Source organism: Podarcis raffonei, chromosome 9 (assembly GCF_027172205.1).
Source record: "Podarcis raffonei isolate rPodRaf1 chromosome 9, rPodRaf1.pri, whole genome shotgun sequence".
NCBI classification, from domain to species: domain Eukaryota; kingdom Metazoa; phylum Chordata; class Lepidosauria; order Squamata; family Lacertidae; genus Podarcis; species Podarcis raffonei.
Window position 1 is genome coordinate 30,834,315 of NC_070610.1, and position 21,440 is coordinate 30,855,754.

General features: G+C 41.9%; 1 protein-coding gene and 1 long non-coding RNA gene across 22 annotated transcripts in view; one reads left to right on the plus strand and one right to left on the minus strand.

The window, feature by feature from the left end:
- Positions 1-21,440, plus strand: part of LOC128420726 (uncharacterized) — a 63,139-nt gene that overhangs the window by 10,795 nt on the left and 30,904 nt on the right. The gene's annotated exons all lie outside the window — the stretch shown is intronic.
- Positions 18,379-21,440, minus strand: part of TENM3 (teneurin transmembrane protein 3) — a 1,264,592-nt gene continuing 1,261,530 nt past the window's right edge. For all 21 annotated transcript variants that reach the window (XM_053402551.1, XM_053402561.1, XM_053402557.1 and 18 more), the window contains one exon: positions 18,379-19,988. In XM_053402551.1, coding sequence (XP_053258526.1) covers positions 19,233-19,988 — 756 coding nt within the window. In that variant the 3' untranslated portion in view covers positions 18,379-19,232. The remainder of the gene's footprint in view (positions 19,989-21,440) is intronic.

Below are 21,440 nucleotides of genomic sequence, written 5' to 3' on the forward strand. Positions count from 1 at the left end.
AGTCATATATTTAAAGGCACATGGACTGCTTTCATTGCCTGTCTAAATGCCATCAGGGATGAGGCTAGTCTCATAATGGCTCTCAGACTTTTGCTTTCAAAAAGGAATTTACAGGATTTTTGCACAGAGGATAAATATTGGCTGAGGCATATGTGGACTGATCTACTAGACATGACATGTGTAACTAGTGTGTATATTTTAGGCCTGCTTGATTTTTATACTATATATATACACGACTGACCTCAGTACTAAACATAGGTAGATCAAATTCTGTAACCTGACTTTAAATAATGAATTCATGTTTCCTATAAAAGTGATCTTACTATACCTGACCCCTGTAGGTCTTATTGGGAGATGATAAAAAAGAAGACGAGTCTGTCATGAGTTTCAGCAGCTTTTTCTCCATGTACAGTTTCCCTATTCTGATTCTGCTTGTTGTGGAAGCAGAATAACGAAATGTAATTAAACTAATCCACATAACAGAGCAGTGTCTCCTTAGGTTTGAATAAAGAGGTTGTAAAAAGGCAGCTTTAGCCTCAAGTGTTCCTGCTCTTGCCTGTAGATCACAGGCGTTTTTCAGACTTTGCCCTCCCCACCAATCTGTGTCGGACAGAAGAACAACTGTTGCACACTAAGCTTTTCCATCTGAATGAAAAAGTCTCTCTGCCACTGATGTTCGTTTTGTATTGTTTTAAAATTTATCTTCAGTTATTTTTTGTATTATTTTAAAAAATATTTGCAGCTGTTTTTATTTTATGTCATGCTTTAGATCAGGGCTGAGAACCCTTTCGCCCTCTAGATGCTACCGGAGTACAACTCCCATCTTGCCTAGCCATTGGCTATTCTGGTTGGGGCTGATGGAAATTGGAATTCAACAACATCTGGAAGGCGAAAGTTTGCCCAGCCCTGCTTTAGATGTAGCTCCCTTCATGGGATGTGAAGCTCTAGAGAGAAGGAAAATAAGTCCAAAAGGAATGTATGAAACCACGAGAGAGAGAGAGAGGGAGGGAGAGAGGGAGAGAAAGAGAGAGAATGAATTAATATACTTTCCCCTCCCATCCCCGGGAAAGCAATGCACAGTGTGGAACATTCAAGGACTATTTGTGTTAAACTGTATTGATTGCTTTGTGAGTAAAAATACAGTTGACGCCAGCACCCCCCTCCTTTCCTCTGCCGCACTGGATCACTCCTCCTTGGAGTGTTCCCATGACAGTCATGGTTTGTGTTTTTATTAGTTCGATTTACTCAATAAATAAATGGAAAAAATAAAACAACATGATTATCAGGGAGTGAATAGCTACAACATCTGCAGACTCCAGCAATAAGCAACCTTTAGCTTAAGTGACCACTTAAATGTAACACTGATGATATTTCCAGGACAATTTTGCCTGACCTTTGCTTAGACCTTTCTCTGCTGTAAACATTGGGTCACAAAAAAATTGCTTGTCCTTGTTCTGCTGTATATAAGCTGCCCTAGAATACTCGGCTCCTTATAGGGATGTTGATACACTTAGCAATCTTTGCTTTATGTTTATATAGTAAAACCTATTTGTAGAGCCATAGTGTGACCTGCTACTCTCCCATGGATGGTTAACTCAATAATCTAGGTGTCTGCAATTTCACACTTAATTTTAGTTTTGACATGTGGCATATAACTCAGCACTCTTGGAGCAGAGGCCCTTCAAAACCCATGTTTGGCTCAATTTGTTAGCTATGAAAGAGTGATCCGGAAATGGAGTTTGTCATGTCTGCTCACAAACAACAATACTTGCCTAAAGTATTGCACATACAGTGATACCTTGGTTTGCAACCGTTTTGGATTACAACCATTTTGGATTACAACCACGGCAAACCCTGAAGTGTATGTCCCTTTTTTTGGATTACAACCAATTTTTTTTTGGGAGGCTCCATCGGCAAAAGTGCACCTTGGGTTACAACCTTTTTTGGTTTACAACCAGACCTCCGGAATGGATTATGGTTGTAAACCAAGGTATCACTGTAGTACGTAGTCCAGAACCACTCTTATTGTGAGGATTCTTGTAAAATCCAGAAACTGCAGCACCATGTCCATGCAGAAGGTCTCAGGTTCAATCCCTGGCTTTTCTGGGTAAACGCTGCCTGAAATCTTAGAGTGCTGCTGGCCAGTCAGTGTAGCCTAAATTCTAAGTTTGAGAGACCAATGGCCTGACTTGGTGTAAGGCAGTTTCCTATGTTCCATGTGTGAGATGGGCTTCTACTTGACTCTAGTTCTCATCTTTGGATCATGCAGTTCTAAACTCCTACTCTGTGACTCTAAGATAAGGTACTTATGTATAAGATGAAAAGTAGGAAAGTGGAATGGAGAAGCTCCCAATTGGAGGGACATTCAGCAGTTGGTTAGTTGCCCTGTCCTCCTGCAAAGGAGGAATAAACAAACCTGTATCCTAACTGGTACTACAGCTGTGACTATGGGGACCAGCCAGTCAGATTGTTTGGCAATGAACAGGAGTAGAGAGTGTGCTACTGGGATTGCCTCAGTGTACCACTAATACCCATATCCAAACTGCAGCTTGGATGGTGTACCTTTTTGGAATTTGCATGTGCTGAAGCCCCTGGGGTCTGAGGGCTGCCTGAGTTCATCAAGTCTTTGAAATATATCTCCTAACAATGTGTCCCAGGACAATGCTTATTTAGTCTCCCCATTCTTCAGTTCTGCAAATCTGTCAATGGCCAGGGGAGGGAGCACTAAGTGTCTGCTGGTTCAGGGTAGCAAAGTGGTGGACAGACCATGCACTCTACTGCAGATAAAGCTCTGTGCTTGCATCACTAATTTGACAGAGTACCTTTTGGTGCAGGCCTCCCTCAGGTCAAAGCCCTCTTGCCTCTGTTCTAGACAGGGCCAAAGAGCCTATTAAAACTCAATGAAATAACTAATAAAAGGACAGAGCCAGGGTGACTAATTGGATTTACTGCACTTAGTTCAATTGCATTTTGTGTTTTAAATCCGAAGCTATTAAAAAATCCCTTAAACTTTCATCATTCTGCCTATCAGCTTGCTGGAAAAAGAAAAAGAAATCCTTCCTTTGAGTTTTCTCCACGCTCCTAATCAGAATGTGCCATGTGAGATGCACCCAGTTGCGTTTGAGCAGCATGCTAAAGCTGCACTTTAATCAGTGGTTGATGCTGTTTTCCCCTTTGAAGATCAGCTTTTTCTCCCACTCTGGAGGAGTCAACACAAATCAGAAACTTCACACACGATTCCACTGAGTGGCAGGAATCGAACAGCCACAGCCTGGAAAGGAGACTTAAGAGGCAGGCCATTTGCCATTTGCCAAAAAGGGCGTGTGTGGAATACTCAAGTTTCAGATGCTCTTGCTTCTGGATGCAAAATGTTGTTTTTAAGTGTCGCAGAGCTGTGATGATGGCCTATTTATTTAACAATTTTTGTGCCACTTCATCACAGCTGCCTCTAAGCAGTGCACAGCGGACCCCAATACAATAAGACTAAAAACAAGTTAAACATATAAAATCAGAATTCAAATTAAAAAGTATGCTGAAATAAAAAGTCTTCAGTGACTTCAAGATAGAGGGAGCCTGTCTGACCTCAACTAGATGGAAGTTCCACAGAATTGGACTCACAAAACTGAACACACTGCTCCTTGTGGATACGATTCATGGATATGAACCAGGAGGGAAACGCTAACAGTGACTTCCCTGAAGACCTCAGTAATTAGCCATTAAGAGATCAGGCAGTCCCTGAGGTTTCCTGGACCCAAGGTCTTTGTAACATAATACAAGAACTTTAAACCTGGCCCAGCAGTATATGGGCAGCCAGCGCAAGCTTTTGGCCACTAGAGTGATGGTCTGTCTCCATCAACATTCTAGCTGTGGTGTTTTGCACCAGCTGGAACCTTGGACCAGGCTCAGGGGTAGCCGCGCATAGGTCATGTTGCAATAACTGAGCCTTGAGGTTACCAATCCATGAATCCCTGTGGCCAGACTATCCCTATACAAGAATGGCCATAACAGGAGTACAAGTCATAGCTAATAGAAGTCATGGAGGCTGTCTGACCTTCGAATGACAAGGATGGATCCTCTTATTTCAGAAGGAGCCCAATCCAGAACAGGCAAATGGATAATTTCCTGGATGTGGGGCCCACTAGCCCACAGTGCCTCCATCTTCCTAAGATTTATCGGTGCTCATCCTCTGCCTCCTCACCTCTGCACCCAGACATCAGTCCAGATCATGCACACCCTCTCCTAACACTGATGTTATGGAGAAATAGAGCTGTATCATCAGTGTATTTTTGACACTTTGCCCCAGTACTCTGAATGACCACATCCAATGGCTTCATATAGATAGTGACAAGGTTTTACCCTGTGGTGCACCACAGAGCAAAGACCATGGGGCTGAAACAGTCTCCCAATGTTGTCCTTTGGACACAACTCTGTAGGCAGGGGCAGAACCATGGTAGAATATTGTTCCTGTCCCACAGAGCAGTTCATGAGGCTACTATGATCAATAGTATCAAGAGCCACTGAATTATGGTAAAATCATGGTTGCAGAATGCCTTCTGGACCTTAAAGTTCTGAGATTCAAGAAAACAAATCTCTAGCTGGGTTTCCTGTACCTTTAAGAGGAAAAAAACTTACCAGGCCTGCATTTCCTACTTTTGCCTGATCACTTGCCTTCCTGTCCTGTGTTTGATGTGGCATGAAATCAGCCTGTCCGCTGCCAGAAGTCCAAGCTTCATTAGAAAGTGGTGTTGCTAGACGAGAAAAGCTGGGAGTGAGACAGCAGTGGACAATTTCAGACCCTTTAAGTGTCCCTATTTTCCAGGGATGTCCTTGATTTAGAGAAGCCGTCCCAGTTTCTGATTTGATCTCAGAATGTCCTGCTTTTCCTTAGGACATCCCTATTTTCATTGGGGAAATGTTGGAGAGTATGGTAGGATGTCCTGTTTTCATTGGAGAAATGTTGGAGGGTATGGAGTTATCCAACCCCGGAGCCATCTGAAGGCAATCCTGTATAGGGAAGGATTTTTTTTTAATGTTTCATGTTTTATTATCTTTTTATATATGTTGGAAGCTGCCCAGAGTAGCTGGGGGCAACCCAGTAAGATGTGTGGGGTATAAATAGTAAAATTATCATTATGGAATGGGACGTCCCTGTTTTAATTGGAGAAATGTTGGAGGGTATGTAATTTTGATCAAGTCATCCTCAAAGCACTTGATTTTTTTAGGCAAGGGAACCTGGGGTTTGTGAGGTGGATGCACTGGCTTATAAATTAAATTTTGCACTGTAGGAGCCCTGCCCTCTTTTGCATCTGGGCATCCTGACTAGGTGTGATCTCCAGTGATTTAAAAAAGTTTAAAAAACAGTTTTTTGGGGGGGCGGGGTTAGATTGAGGAGTTCGTGCTGGAGGGGAGCATACATGTATGGTTTCCCAAAGGGGCAAAGAGCGGCTTGGGTGACATAATTTATTTCAGGAAAACAACAGGAGAGAAAGGGATATACTTGTTCCCCACATGCCTCTTCCCTTTAGCTGCTTTTCACTTAAAAAACAAAAATCACCACACAGGAAATCCTGATTGCAGATCTCCCACATCACATCCAGTTGTGTCCTAAAGCTCATAGTCAAAGGTGAAAGATTCCTACTTCTTTGTTTTTACAGAAACAAAACAAAAATCTTCAAGATGGATATACAGGAGTGAGCAAGAGAAAGAAATTTGAAATGTTAGTTTGAACTCTAGTTTAGACACCAGGAAGCATTTCAGTGGAAAGGCTTCCACTCTATTGCTTACTCACGGTGCTATGACTGCTCATTCTGGTGGTTTCAGTGCACAGTTATGATTGTGTGTTACGTCTGGGTTGTGCACTTCAGGCTTGCCAGTCTGCCTTAACTGCAGCCTGTCAGCAAGGAATTTCCTTCTGTTGCTCAGCGGCTGTCACTGCTGGAGTGTTTACTTTAACCTATTTTGCTTGGTTTTGATGGTGAAAGAGCACAGGCTCCTGATAATCATTTTGTGCTCCTTCACTGTGAAAGCTAATTCAGACATCATGCCAGGTATCACAGACAACACCTGTTTTACCTTGTGGTATTTTCTTCCTTCCTGATAATAGTCACACCTTTTCTTTTCTTTTTTACCTTATTGAGCATCTTTAGCTCTAGGTGGGACTTAGATAACTTGCAGAAACACGTGAGCTATTTCCTTATAATTTAACAAGAAAGGGGCTTTTCCTTTCTGCGTAATACTTCCTAGGAATTAGAGTCAAGGGTTAAATCAGATTTCAGCAACCTTTTTCAGCCATCCCTCAAACCATGTGTTGGGCTGGAGTATTTTTTTGGGGGGGGGGGATGAACGAATTCATATGTGCCACAAATAACCCAGAGATGCATTTTAAATAAGAGCACACATTCTACTCATGTAAAAACACCAGGCAGGCCCCACAAATAACCCAGAGATGCATTTTAAATAAAAGGACACATTCTACTCATGTAAAAACACGCTGATTCCAGAACTGATTTCAGTTTGTTGGCTGGATTGAGAAGGCAATTGGGCCGCATCCGGCCCACGGGCCTTAGGTTGCCTACCCCTGGGTTAAATGAAGTGCTGTGAAGTGCATAGGTCTGGGATAGGTCTGCAGCAGTAAAGAGTGAAGTCAGCAGGTTGTCAGGTCAGATGCTGCTATCAGTGTGCTCAGCCTGGGCAGATTTCCTACCAACCCCAAATGTGCCCAGAAAGGTGGCCTCTCTTTGAGAGTGCTTTGAAAGGGTTCAACCACTTTGTTTCTTCCTGGCAAAATCAGAATAATGTTTCCAGTCCTGAAAAGGATGCTGCTTTTCTTCAGGCAACTTTCTGGCTTGTCCTGAAAAATAATCAAAACTATTGGTTACAGCAGTTCACTTCCAGAGCGGCAAGAAGTTCTAGAGAGGCAGCATTACCCAGGCTGCATTTCTTTTGGTGGAAAGAACACTGGAGACATAAAATACTGCTTTATTTACAAGCAACATTCACACTCCAGTGAGGCAGGAGATCTGCTGTGCCATATCAAGGAGAGAGAGAGAGAGAGAGACTCTTCCCTCCTTTGATAACTCCTTCCTTTCTGTGTCTGTGTCAGATGTGTCTCAAATTGTTGTTTCTTCACACACATATGCCTCCTCTTAGCTGAGTAAAGGAGAACTCCCCCCCCCCCTTTCCTCAAGGTTTGATGGCTCTCATCTTTAAAACAATCAAACAATGTCCTTAGACTCTCAAAAGGACCATTTCATAACCTACTGATTAACTACCAACCAGCTAACCAATCTGGGCAATTGCTAATCTGCCTAACAAAGGAATGTCTGTCAGCTGTAACAAATGCTTAGTAGTGCCCCAGGTTGTGACCAATGGGTGGTATTTAACTAAGTCCTACTCAGAGGTCCTACGTTATTTATGTTCTTACATTTATGTCACAGTTCATGCCGGGAACCCAAGGCAGTGTGTGTGGTGCATGTCAGATAATGTTCAAGCCACCTGCCACCCCTCTGAGGGATGACTTCCCTTTGCTCAGAGTCTCAAGTATTGGAAAAGAGCAGGCCTGCTATCCTCTTGAGCCTTCAGACCATACTCTGGGTTCAAGGTCAGTATATTTTTGGGTCTGCCAACTTTAGTGTGGACTCTCACAAGCTTTTCCTGTTGTTCAACAAAGGGATGAGGTTGCTTTGTAACAGATAACTGATTGAGGTTTTTGAGAATAAGCTTGGAGAAGTGTTGATTTAGGCTGCAATCCTCGATCCTTGTAACTTAGTGGGAGTTTTTTTCCTGCATGGGTGTGTCTGTGATTAAATTGATTATTAAAATTGGGATTTATTTGTACCACGCTGGTCCCAGATTGTAGTATATGTTTGATTTATCTACCTGGTACAAATGTTTCCTGGAGAAGATACGCTAGAACAGCCATGTAAGTCCAGACTTGCACATATTGATTAGTAATTATCCAGAGATGCATAATAAAGTCAAGTGGGACAACTTGAATTTAATTACGTGGCACCAAGCAGGTTTGCCTAAATGAGCAGTGCACAGTAGAGAGGGTGGCTTTTGATTGTTTAATAAAACAAATTAAGAAACCTCAGAGCAGCTTATTCTTTGTATTGCTGATTTTTTTTTGTTTGGCTAACCAGCAGGTAGGGGGCAGGTTTGTGTGTGTATGTGTGTGCTGTTTTGGTTTTGTATCAGGTAGCAGGTATTTTAACACTATCCCTGTTGCTAATTATTGCTTCAGTAAACAACAGCTGTTCAGATGCAGCTCAGCTTCTTTATCTGCTTTTAAAAAGATTTGAGAGTGCTCAAACTGTAGACGGGTATTGCTGAAAGGGGAGAAAATGTTATAATCATTTCACTCCCCTACTGCTAGCGAGTTTTATGGGCCTTGTTATGGCAGGCATATTAATTGCTGGTGAGCTGACGTGAAGCAAATTAAACAGCTTTAGTGCGTGTTTGCACACTTGGTTGGAAGCAGCTTAACAGCCGTCTTCTAGAAAGGTTGGTATGTTTAGACTTTAAATTGTTTCCCACATTAAGATGTTGAAAAGCCATAAAAAAATAAAGCCTACAACACAATAGTGGTAATATGCTGTTAGCGATATTTCAAGGCAGCAGAAGTCAAAGGCAAAACGTTGGTTCCTGGAGTGTTGTCCTAGTTCCACGAAACTGTGAGTTGAGTCACCCCAGCTGCTTGGTGTTCAGTTGCCAGGGGTCATCCATGTAGGCATAGCTATCACATAATGTTCAAGCCCACCCCCACCCACCTGAGGGATCGTTTTCCTTTGCTCAGAGTCTCCAGTGTTGGAAGAGGCAAGGCAGGCAGAGCAGGCCTGCTGCTTGTTGCTCACCTGGCTGAATTTGGTGAGCTGACTTAGCAGCACCTTCCATTCCTCCCAGAGCTACACTTTCATCTGTTCTTTTCTGAGTTCCTCCGGCCTCTTCGCTGCCTGGTGGGCTGCGTGCAGAACAGCTGAATAGGAGCCGTGGCTGTAGTTCACGAAGCAGTCAGAGGTGTTGGCGCTGGGGCGTGCCACACTCAGCTGACCAGAAAACAATTCTTGGCAGCAAGCTCCATTTTGATCTGCCAGGCGAGAGGAACCGTGTTTGACAAAGCTTCTGCTTGAGGTGAAAAGAAATCTTAAGGGAGTGATTTTTTTGTTTTGTTGTTGTTGCAAGGCCCAGGCATCAGTGAGCTGAAGCATGAAGCAGCAGTAATAGCCTTTATTTGTGAAACTCTGTGGGCAGTGCTAAGCTGTTAAAATGCAGGATAATTAGAATTCTTCAAACAATAGCAAAAGAAATGCAGACTCTGCTTAAATGGCACAAGGCATACTCTGCCCCCTTCCCCCAACCACTTTCTGAGTCTCTCCCAAACTTTTATCCTCCACTAGGGGGTGCTAGCGTCACATTTGTGGTAGAGCAAATGTGGAAGAACTGATGACTGGTTACCTATAAGGCCTTTTTATGGGTCTAAGCCCCATTTATGATTTGAGCAGGGGACATATTAACTGTGTAGCAATTTGCACGACCTACAGGGAGCACATGCAGCTTAACTGATGTTTAAAAGAACAGGCTCCTTTTAAAGGTTTACCTGTCCCTCCTTATTCAGGTTGTTGACATCCCAACAAATTATTCAGATTGAAAATCCCAATCCTGTTTTCAGGAGTACCACAAGTGCTTAGTATCTTTGGTCAAAGCAAGTTGCACTGGTTGCTCTCTTGTAGAGATGTGAACTGCAGGCTGCTCCCCAACCCAGTTCGAGACTTTTCCCATTCATGCTCTCTGTTTACAAGGGAGAGAGGTGGGAGAATTGCCAAAAAGAATTTGCATTTTCAGGAAGCCTGCTGCTCCTGAAAGAGTTCTTCCTTTGAGCTGGAATTTTGGTTTTCAAGGACCCTTTAAAATCAACCTCTCTGAAGTCCTGTAATCAAAATCCAGAGGAAATTGCTTTTTTATTTTTTTATAAAGCTCTCTACTTATAAAAGTGCATTTGTAATGGACTTACAAATTCTTATATTACTTCTGGGCTCATAAACTGTGCTTAAATGACAGAAATGAAGAATGAATAGCCTTGGCTGAAGTGGGAGGTGGTGGAGCTGTTTTTGACTGCCAGCTTGTAATTTTAAGTTACAGATCAGCCAGAAAAAGTGCAGAATGTTGCTTCTGTATCTTTCTTAAAACAGATACACTGACTGGTACCCTAATAATAAACAAACCTATTGGGAAGCAATAAATTCAGGGGAATTTACTTCCAAATATAAGGGTGTTTAAGATTGCAGCTTTTGCAGGAGCTGATTTTAGCATTGGGCTATGATCCTTCACCGCCCAATAAAATATTTGAGGGGTCTGCCCCTCCCCCAAATTTGATGGACATTGCCATTCAAATGGTGTGTGCCATGTCATGTGACTGATTCTGCGGGATGGGGCTTACCTGCCCCTCCCATATTATATTCAAGTTGGTACCCCTGACGGTTGTAGAGACCCACCGTTCTTGCACTACACAGAGTCTGTTTGCACTCTGGCCTTTGTGAAATCTGGACCAAACTAGATGTGATGCTGGCAGATCTGTGGGCAAAAAGAGTTTTTGCCACTGAATCGTTCGAGTGGCGGGTTGGGAGGCAACTTAAAAGTGTAGCACTTGGGGCAGGAGAAAGGAGTTGGAACCGTCTGCTCTGCCTATGCTTGCCCTTGGGAGTCTGCTTTTTACTAGCTACTCCTTCCCTGGTCATATACACCCATCAGAAGACACATGGCTTTAAAATAGTTTCAGCTGGAAAAGCAGTAGTGGCGAAGGGCTCATCAGTAGAGGAGAGCGCTGCGTTGGGTGGATGGGCGGGAATAATTGAAGATGGGTGACAAGGTATCTCAAGAGCTTCTGGACCTACTGGGAGCCCCCTTGAAATTACTCCTGGGTGACTGTCTCAACACAAGTGAGCCATTTGTATGGACCGGCTTATGTTGCCTTTCCCATACTGCCATCAGAGATTTTCTGGAAGTGTAGCATGGAAAACATGGCAAGAACTGCTCATGAATGCCTGGAAGGGGCCATTTAAAGCGATCTCGCCATGAGAGCTATTCCACGTTCACAACATGAGTTCGCCCTGTCCTGTGAAGATTATTTGAACCGTCATACAGAATGCGATTGAAAATAATCTTTTAGCTATAAAATGCAACAGACAGATTCTGCCTCTGCTGTAGAATTCTCTGCAGTGGCTTTAAAACAAGCAACCCAGGGGAAGGCTCCCATTTTCTATTAAACCTGATAGGTTTTAGCGTAATTCCTGTGAAAAACCTATTGCTTTCATTGCCTTCTAAATTGTATGGGTACAATTTCAATGAGGGATAGAAACAACACATTCCCAGGGGGTCAAGTGTGAGTTTTCTGTTCCTAAGTGTCTCAGATTAATTAGATCCTGTAATTTTATCCCCTGGAACAATTTGCCGGTGCTAGTTAGAGGACGTATCCAGTAATAATGTTAAGGTAAAGGGTCTCAGTATTTGAATGAGTTTTGCTTCCTCAAAACTTGAGCTTTATTTTAGGAAGACCTGAAAGTTGTTGACATATGGCTGCCCTAAGCTACAAGGGAACAATGATTCACTTCAAACATTGTTCCACGCCAGCAAAATTAGGTAAAACCATTATAGTTGATTTGGCACTCCTACGCACCCTCCCCCCCCCGACTTTTTGTGATAGGGAAAGTGATGAGGAAATTTACTGAGAAGCGTGGGTTAACACTTGCTTGGTGCACTGTTGTATAACCTCTCCAGGAACAAATCAGGATAAATGCTCAACAAACAGGTTATTTGGAAGTGACCTAGGAGCCACAGGCAACCAAACCAACTTCCCCCTCTGTAGTAGCCTCAATCATAGCTTTATAATATTTTCTCCTATCTTGGTCCTGAACGTATTAAGTTTGTTTTGTAGAAGCCATGGACTCTAAAATGCACCATTAGGTAATTGGTTAATTCTGAATCTGTTTTTCCTCTCATGGAGGACCCCAGGAATTCCTATTCCTCCATGACATAATTTGAAGTCAAGTTGTTTAATACAAAAGTTTACTCAAAGTTATTAGTAACATGAAGAGACCCTCATGCAAAAGTGGTGGTGGTGGTGGGAGAGCGACTGAGCACTAGAAAGACGTTAGATACTGGCCTAAAAATGTTGGGGTCTTCCTAAAAAAGATCAACTTTTGGGGTCTGCTGGTTTTTACCTTTTGAAATATGCACATTTAAATTGGGGTTGCCATATCTCATTCCCTTCATTGGATGGGGCATGAGTGGAACAGCCCCTACGTGATTGTCCAAGCCTCTGCTCACACAGGAGAGCCAGGTTCCCTTTAAGATGGGGTGATACCTGCCTGTTTGGTAGCAGCACCCCTATTCACGACATTTATTTATAGGAACAATTTCCATATTACCTTAACTACAATAGTCCCTAAGTGGTTTATTAGGTTATAATACAAATAGGTCAAAACTACCTATAAAATAAAACTTCAGTTAAAAGGCCTGCTTGAATGGGAAAAGTTTTCCTGTAGGTAGTGGAAGTCCTATAGAAAGGAGGCCTATCTGACCTCAACTGGAAGAGGGACATAAAATTGGACTTACCAGACTAAACCCATGCCCCCTGGTGGATGTGAGCCATATATCCAAGTCATGGGGGATCTTGAAGCGGGCCTGGTAGCATAGCAGCAGCCACCAAGGCATACTCCTGAGCATTGGCGTTATGTGCTTTCCATTCTACATTTTGTAATTTAACAATAACTTTAAATCTCTATAAAATATATTCCTGTTTATACTTGCATAAATGCAAATGCCTCTACATCTACAGTTATGCAAATCTCCAACAGTTATTTTTCTCCTTCTCAGTAGTTTGAAAAATTTGGCACTAAAGCACTTGTAAAGTCAATAATAAAGGCCATCTTGAAAATCATAGGCTGCTTCCCCTACTACCACTGCCAAGATTTCACTAGTCTTCCATTCTTGAGCAATATAGAGTACAAAAGAGGCTTACTTCTTCTTCTTTTTTTAAGTTTCCTTCTGTTGGCTAGACTTTTACATTTACAAGTGATGTTTATTTGTCAGGGTGCCAGTACATCAAACCTCCAGACAAAAGTTTGTGGGTTCTGATCAAATTTCTAGAACTTAAAAGCCAAAATAACTTTTAACACACTTTAGGGACTTGTTAAAACCCTGTTGGTCCATGCAGTTCACAAACTATAGAGTCTATGCCATTGCTTCAGAGACCAAATACAGTTAATACTGTTCATTATTGTTGATTCCAAACTCGGAGCAGGACACCTTAGGTGGAATGTAACTTGTCAAATGAAAGGGCTGGGTACATACGGCTGCAATCTAAAAAACAGATTGAGGGGCCAATCTACGCATTTTGTCAAACATACATTTGTTTGCAACTGACCATCTTCTTATTTAGCATGAATACCTGCAGTGGGTCTGGCTCTGGATCATAGTCATAGTCAATTTATTTTCTTTCCATCTCTTAAAGTTGTTTTCCTTAAAGGATTTTCAGTGTTAACAAGGGTACATACGATGTCTCTGTTTTCAATTCATCGAGTCCTTTCTACAGGTCAGTTACGTTCGGTGTGAGACACAGCTGCCACAGACATTGTGAAGTGGGGGGGGGGGCAGAAATAAGGGAGTAGTGATTTTTCATTCTTTGGCTTACGTGTATGTGCAGAGTTTTTGTGCCAGTGTTGTGAGGATAAGTTCTTCATTTATCTGTCTGTTTTTGTTGGCGGTGCAAGAGACTGGAGAGCCCAGAGTATGGTTGGTTGCATTTAGCTGATTGCAGTAAGTTTTGTTTGTGTGTATGAGGGGGGGTGGCGGTTGTTGGGTTAGATTAGCCCTGTTGATTTGTATGCTGTCAAGGGGTTTATTGGGCTGTGTATGTAATAAAGGCAAGCCATAGTCTATTTATTTATATACCACATTTCCCATAAATACTTTTGTGCTCAACGTGTTTTATAGGATGTAAAAAATTCACAATAATAGTACAAAACCATAATAGAACCACAGCATGGCATTAAAAAAAAACCTGTGTCATTTTCCTGATGAAAATCATGCCCCAGAACTACTTGCTCTTGAAAATGCTATTGGCTGCAATAGTACTTGTAATTAATTTTTTAAAAATATCTTTTTCTTTTGCACAAAGAGGTGAGATTGCTTTTTTGTACCCCCCCTCTTAGTGGAAAGGTCTGTTACTCAGGTCTTTATAACAGATATCTGATTGAGGTCTGGGATGATGGGAGTTACAGTCCAACAACAGGTAGAGAGCCACATATTCCCCACTGCAGACCCAAATGGATGTAGGCTAGGTTTGACAGGTGCTGCAGTGATGGGCATGCTTGCTTCACCGTTTACGAAGCACACAGTTCACCCTACCTCCAAGAAACAGCTTCTCAGTACAGTGGTACATAAACGTGAGTTTTAATCTGGGTTTATGGTAGAACATCTATAACCTCTTTGTCATCTATCTAATCTAGTCTGGCTCTGGATTCATTCAGCAGACCCCAGTCTGGTCATATGACCTAGCCCCCCACCCAAAAAGTGGTCCACTGCTGAGGCAGACCAACCATTAACAGAAAATGTGTTGTTTGGGCTACAATGCTTAATGTTTCCTTCAGTAAAATCAGTGTAGTATATCCTCAGATAGTAAACTCTCATGACTCGTATTTGAGACAAAATGTTGCTGCTGTTCTGAAGCTGGACTTGGCTCCAAGCTAGGATTTCCCCCTTTTATATCAATAGTTTATTAGAGTTCTGGCAGTATTATAATATGGCAATAATTATAGATTGGCTTAACACAGCTGTTATAAGGATACGCTACAATGTGAAGCACTTTGAACATTCTTAAGTGTTATACACATGTGAAGTATTGTAGTACTGTTGTTGCTGCATTTAGTCATTACTCTATAAAAACGCTAATAATGCTTTCAGGATGACATTATTTCCCCTTGTAAAATGGAAGATCTGTTTCTCTCATCTGTGTGAAAATACCAAGTCTGTAATCAGCATTTTTTTAAAAAAGGTGACATAGAATAACCAATTTGGGCTGGATGAGCATGTTTATCAAGCTACAGTTGTCACTACAAAGCAAATGTGATGAAGCCTGCCTATTCTACCTAACATAAAAACATGCAGAGTGTTTTGAAGGCAGCATTTTTCAGCAAATGGTGTGAATTTGGATTGAAGGCTTTTCAGGCCTTGAATGACTTATCAGTGTCAAACTGGTTATATATAATCAGCTGCTTTAATTAAGTGCTGTGTTTTTTAATATGAAAGGGAATAAGCCTTCATTTTTCATTTTCTCTTAGCTTTATGATGCTTAACAATGTGAGGTGTAGTTAATGCTTCTGTAAAGTAGGCCACTAGAGAGATCCCATGGAGCAATTTGCCTTGCTGAGCTAGCAGTCTGGGCCACTGGGCAGAGGGGGCAGGAAACAACTCCCAACTGGGCAGCAAATGAATCAATACTAGCAGTACTGGATCACTTTGCATCTACAAGTAGGAAGAGAAAAGCAATAACACAGTTATAATGTCTGACACACATAGTTAAGAAAACAAATCTAAACGCAGACACATTGGCTTGGCTTTTATTGGAAAGCCTAGATGCAATCTATAGTCATCAAGGTGTGGAAAAATTCAGGACACATATAAAGTTCAGAAGGCAAATTAAAAGAACAATACAAATCAGACAAAATTTACATTTCAAAATAGCATGAAAGCATTTTGCCTAAAATACTCTGAATCTCCTTATTTTTTGTAGGGTATTTATTTTAATACATTTTTTCCATTTCTTTTAAATTTTCTTGTTTACAAATCCCCCAAAGTCTCTGTCTCATGTAGGAGCATGTCCATCTCAGAATGATCGTTTTTCTCTTTAGTGTATAGCTAGAGAAAAGGCTGCTGGTTGGGCCTTTATCTAAGTCTAGATGACCATCAAGAGAAACTATAGTTTGGGGGTGACCCGTGCCTAAACCAGGGAGAAAGAACAAGGGCACAGGAAGTAGAAACTTTAATTCTATTCTGACATGTAACACACTGGATATGTTTGTGGTATTCCAAGTCAATAACATTCCACTACATTTTTTGAGCATCAAACCTCTGATACAACGCTGTTAAATTCGAGTTAACAGAACTGCAATCCCCATACATTTCCCAGATTAAAAATAATATGTGAAATAATGGCACTGAGCTGTGGGTTTCATGAATCATAGTTGCTAAATTTGGGCTCTTTGAAGGTTGAAAAATAAAAACAAACTTAACTGTTAATTTGCACTTTAATAAAATAACAGCTTTTATTCTAAATGTCAGCAGTTCTGTAGCTTCTACCCAAGGGGTACATGAATAGCAACAGCACTGATAGTGTGGATTCAGTAACTTGCTTGACCTACTCACAGCCTGTTTGACAAGACTCCTACTGTGCAGTTGAGAGCACACATAATACTATAGAATCTCGGTGCAGAAAGCAGTTAGGAAACTATTTTTATTTCACCCCTTCAGGTATTTAAGACACATTCACCTGCCATTTGTTGCCATTCTGCATACTGAGTACAGCACAATTAACCTTTCGCCTCCCCCCCCACCCAAAAACCCCAAACAAACCCCACAATATTTTAGTCATTTTGTGGCTGAAAACAGCACTCAGGAGCAAGGGATCTTGTCCAGAAATACTGAGGAATGTGGGAAGGAGTAGCCCCCAAAATAAGATGCCCCTCTTTGTCTTTCCCTGCCCACTTAGAAATGATGCAACCTCCCCACACTGCATTTTTAATCAGGCATAGTTCAGTCCAGTTACAAGTGCTGAGCTTTTTGGAATGGGTGTAGTTATAAAATTTGATAAAGGGGCGGCATATGAGCAGAGGCCAGAAACTAAGGAACACTTTAATGCAGATTCTCTAGCACAGGAGGGCTTAGTGGGAAGTGCATACGTGAATGTTATTTTTCAATGTTATCACTGCAAGTCTGAGGGGTAGTTTTTTTTAAAAAAAACCCCAGCATACTGGAAGCTGAGAGTCTCAGAATTTTGGAAGAGCGAATGAATTCTGTGCTACTGAAATAGAATGCATATTGTGAGATTACTTGACCTAGATTCCTCTGAAAGCAGTCTCAGGCATACTAAGAGCCACTGTCTCCCAGTGATTTGATTTTGTTATACAGTTAGGTGCTGGGGTTCAAACCTGCCAGAGAGCTCTACCATTTGGTGTGAGACTTCTGTCGCCTCCACCCTCAATCTAAGATCAGGGACAGCAGACTGTGTTGAGAGATGCACTTGGAACATATTCGTATCAGAAGCATTCCCCTTGATTATTACTTCAGATGTTCCAGAGCAGACGCCCAGTATTGAAAGCTGCCTCAAAAGGGCTGATCTATGGCCTGTGCTTACCTCTGATGTTTGCATGTCTTCAGTCCAACCATATTAGATTGGACTGTCCTTTTGAGCAGGTCATGCCAAACTGTAGGGCTATTTTTTCCTAGAAAAAGAGGTTCTGGAACTCACCATGAACGCCTCCCTTGTTCTCTTCTAATGGCAATGGCACCTACCTGAGAGGTGCCGGAACTGATTTCCTGTGAGGTTCTAGCTGAAAAAAGCCCTGCCAAACTGAATGGCAGCTTTATGATGTGGATTAGGCACTAAGTTAATACTCTCACCTTCCTTTTCTTGCAATTCATAGACTGTTTGGTGGACAAGAGGTTTAAAGGCTAGGGTATTAGTTTAACTTGCTTTTCCACCTACCCATGTTATGCGTTTTTCCAGTGAAATACTGAAAACCTTTCTTTCAGAAGACATAGGCAGAAGCCCTGTTGTTGTGGCAGCGAGCACTGCACCAACTTTCCATTCATGTACATTTGCAGAGCACCTGAGGCTGCAATCCTAAACTCGCTCACTAGAGAATGAGCCCCATTGAACACAATGAGACTAAACTCTCTGTGTCAACATGTATAGGATTGCTCCTTTCACCACACAACACAGCTTTACATCCCACATTTTAAAAATACACAACAGAGCCGCAAAATGAATAAATACACCTTTAGGGCTGGAAGAGGACAAGGCAAGCCCAGCCTACAAAAGTCTTCTACTGTCATACATAAATCGTATTGAGTTGCTCTCCCTCTTAGCAGCGAGTGGCGAGGGCCAAGCAGGGCACAGGAAGCGGGGCGGAGTGGCTGCCCCACACCAACCTTTCCCACAAGCAATTGAAAGAGAAAAATGCACTGTTTTTAAAGCTAATACAAAAATATTAACACTTCTGTCCATTAGTATACACTGTTATATCTCTACAATATAACTCTTTATACTGTACAGCTATAACATAACAAAAGGTGCAATTCCTTTTAAAAAATTCACACACTGCACATTTTTATCATTTTATTTTAAGTATAAACCTTTTTTAAACACTTTACATAAATTAACTCCTCTGAGACTAATATTTGATGTACAGTAAATTGTAATTCATATAAAAATCCATAAACAACTTGTCTCACATAATTTACAAAAAAAATCAAGGTTTCCTTTGCTGCTCTGTGACAAGGATTCTACTTGCCATTCCCCCACCCCACCCAAGGCAAACCACGTTATCATTGTAAAATCCATTATTAAATTCCCATTGTAGCATAAATTGCTTGTGCCAATGTCCTTTTAGAAAGAAGCACAGTTTAAAGCCATTGGGGTGTCCATAAACAAGAGTTTTTGCCCCACATTTTAAAATGAACAAAGATATATACCACATCCTATGCAGAGAGAGGAAGAGAGCAAGAGAGAGAGGAGGAGAGAGAGACTAGTTTCTTGTAAGCAAAGGTCAACAATTTAGTAATATTTGGAAACACTGTATGGATCTGTTTCTTAGTTAAAAGACAGTGCCTCAAAAGAATAGGCAGCTTGTTGCAAACCCTTTAGGTCTTCCTTGTAATACTTTCAGTCCAACTCGAGTGCAGCGATATGCATATGTAAACATATTCTTTAAAGCAGATCACCTTTAAGGTCATTCAGAGTAGGGAAAAACAACTCCCAGTTTTTCTTTTTAGCAATATCATTCTTCTGGAAGGCTCTCTCTTTGTTGTAGAGTCTTATTGGGATTGTGCTACAGAAAAATCTGAGCAAAGGTGTACATTTAGGCTCAAGTAGTAATGCAGCAAAACAATTTGGTCTCCCTCTCAGAAGACACTGGTACAGGGTCAGTCTCTTTGGCAGCCCAGGCTCAACCAGTGTGTTACCTCTTTCCAATCTCACTTTGCCTAAGGAACTGTATATTGTTGGCGCTGTCTGCTAATTCGGGGTATTGCTCCACGGAGAGTACATAGTACCCATCATATCCTTGGACTTTTCCAGCACTCAACAGTTGCCTCTTTTCCCCTTCTGTCCATAACCTGGCACCTTCCTCTCCATCTCTCACTCTTTGTTGTTCTCTGGCCCAGGCATTGGAAAGAGCCCTTTGCCTAGCCTGCTCTAATATCCGTGCCTTCTCCTCATCAAGTGTCATGCCGTAGCGGACATGAAGAGCCAGTGCACCATACTGCATTTCAACATCGGCAAACCTACGAGTCCTGCCGTTCACTACAGTGGTAGACTGGGAAACAGTGACGTTGATACCATTTTCTAGGGCCTTTCGTCCGCTAGTCAGTCTCAGCGTGCCCAGGTCACTCTCTGGCGAGGTGGTCTTGATGAAATAGTGTGTGTCCTTTCCTTCAATGGTGAAATGCAGGTTTTCTAGGTAGTATGCATTGTTCAGAACAGCTGCCACTTTGATACAATCCTCGTTTGCAATGTTAAGCACATTAGTCTGCACTTTGCCTTGATTGACAGCCAGCATAACCCCTTTCCCAATCAAAGACTTCACAGTTGCGAACCACAACCACGATTTCTCGCCGCCGGGTCTGCGCTTGCTGATCTGGACTTCTGCCATCTTTCCTAGGGACAGGAAAGCCTTTGCTTGCCTTGCCACTTGTTGTTGCACTCCAGAAATTGGCTGAAAACAAGAACAGACAGAAGTTTTACAAACCATCTGTAGCCCCTAGATTCCAACAGTCATGCATTTATTGGCACAATGCCTGGAGCTGACAATAGGATATGCCACAACCGACACTGCCAAAGAGTTAATTGAATCCACATACTGAATTCCACTGTTACAAGTGCTATTTTGTTTGATACTGTTTGATGTTTTTCTCATTTTTGTCTGTCTCTTTTAGAATCCAAAAAAAGAGTCTCTAGCACTGAATCACTCCAAAGAAATTTAAAAGGTGGTACATAAAGGATTATTATGCTTAATACTTGGCATTTGCACAAGTATATCGTATGTTAATTAATCCATCATGAAACCAGTTGTACACAGCTGTAGCGTAAACATTTTCCAGATGGGGAAATGGAGGCAGTGAGGCTAACTAGCTTGCAAAAGGCTACAGAGGCAAATAAATGTTAGGCAAGGGTTACAATGAAAAAACCTTATTTACATCTAGCTAAGCTCACAGTGCAGCTATTACCTTACAGACAAAAAACATTGTTTGAAAGGATTACTGCACTTGTTATTGATCTAAACATTTATAGCAATTTCCCTCCAAATCACTCCTATTGCAGAAAGGTTGAAAGACCTAAGATGATGGTCATGAGTTTCCTCGCACATTACATCACTTACGTAATAATTGCAGTGTTATATTCTCCTATTATCCAACATGGAAACATAAGCGAGGTGGTGATAAACCTATTGTAGGCTTCTTGTCATTTACCTTGAACATTTAATGCTTTTCATAAAGCGAAGTTACATACATAATTGGTTGAAGTGGCACTTGTTAAGTGAGGAGTAGATCACTTAATAATATGTCTCCACTAGCATTCAGTAACCAAGGTCCATTTCACTTTGCCCTGTGTGGAGGCGTGTACATATTTAAAAGTACTTAAAAGGCATTAATTTGCTCATTCACCTAGTCGTAACATAAAGAGAATAATTTCAAAGCTTTCAAAGACCCAATGCCCTGAATGTTGGCCGCACAGAGTGGTACCAAAAGTTGAGTGAATTGAGGGATGAGCAGGCTGTGCCAGGGAACATTTCCCTCTGCCACGGGCAGTGTTCCCTCTTAGGCAATTTTCTGGTGGCTGCACAGCAGTGGTGGGTGGGGCAATGAGAGTGACTCTTTTGTACAGCAGAATACAGTCCAGCAGCATATAAGCCAGAGGATTCTACACATGCTTCAGGCAAGTGAGAGGCGTTATTACAGTTCAAAGACATATTCCAGTCAGACAAAACTACAGGAGGAGGGCTCAGTGCAGGATCAGTGATGGGTGTGGACTGAGGAGGGGGCATGACCCCAGGAGGCCTGGATTTGGCACCTGGGCCTGAAGTGCCTGACTCCTAGACTAGGCAGGTAGAAGTGGTGGATGGCCAGGAAAGGACGGAGCAGAAGGGGAAGAGCCATGGCTCAGTGGT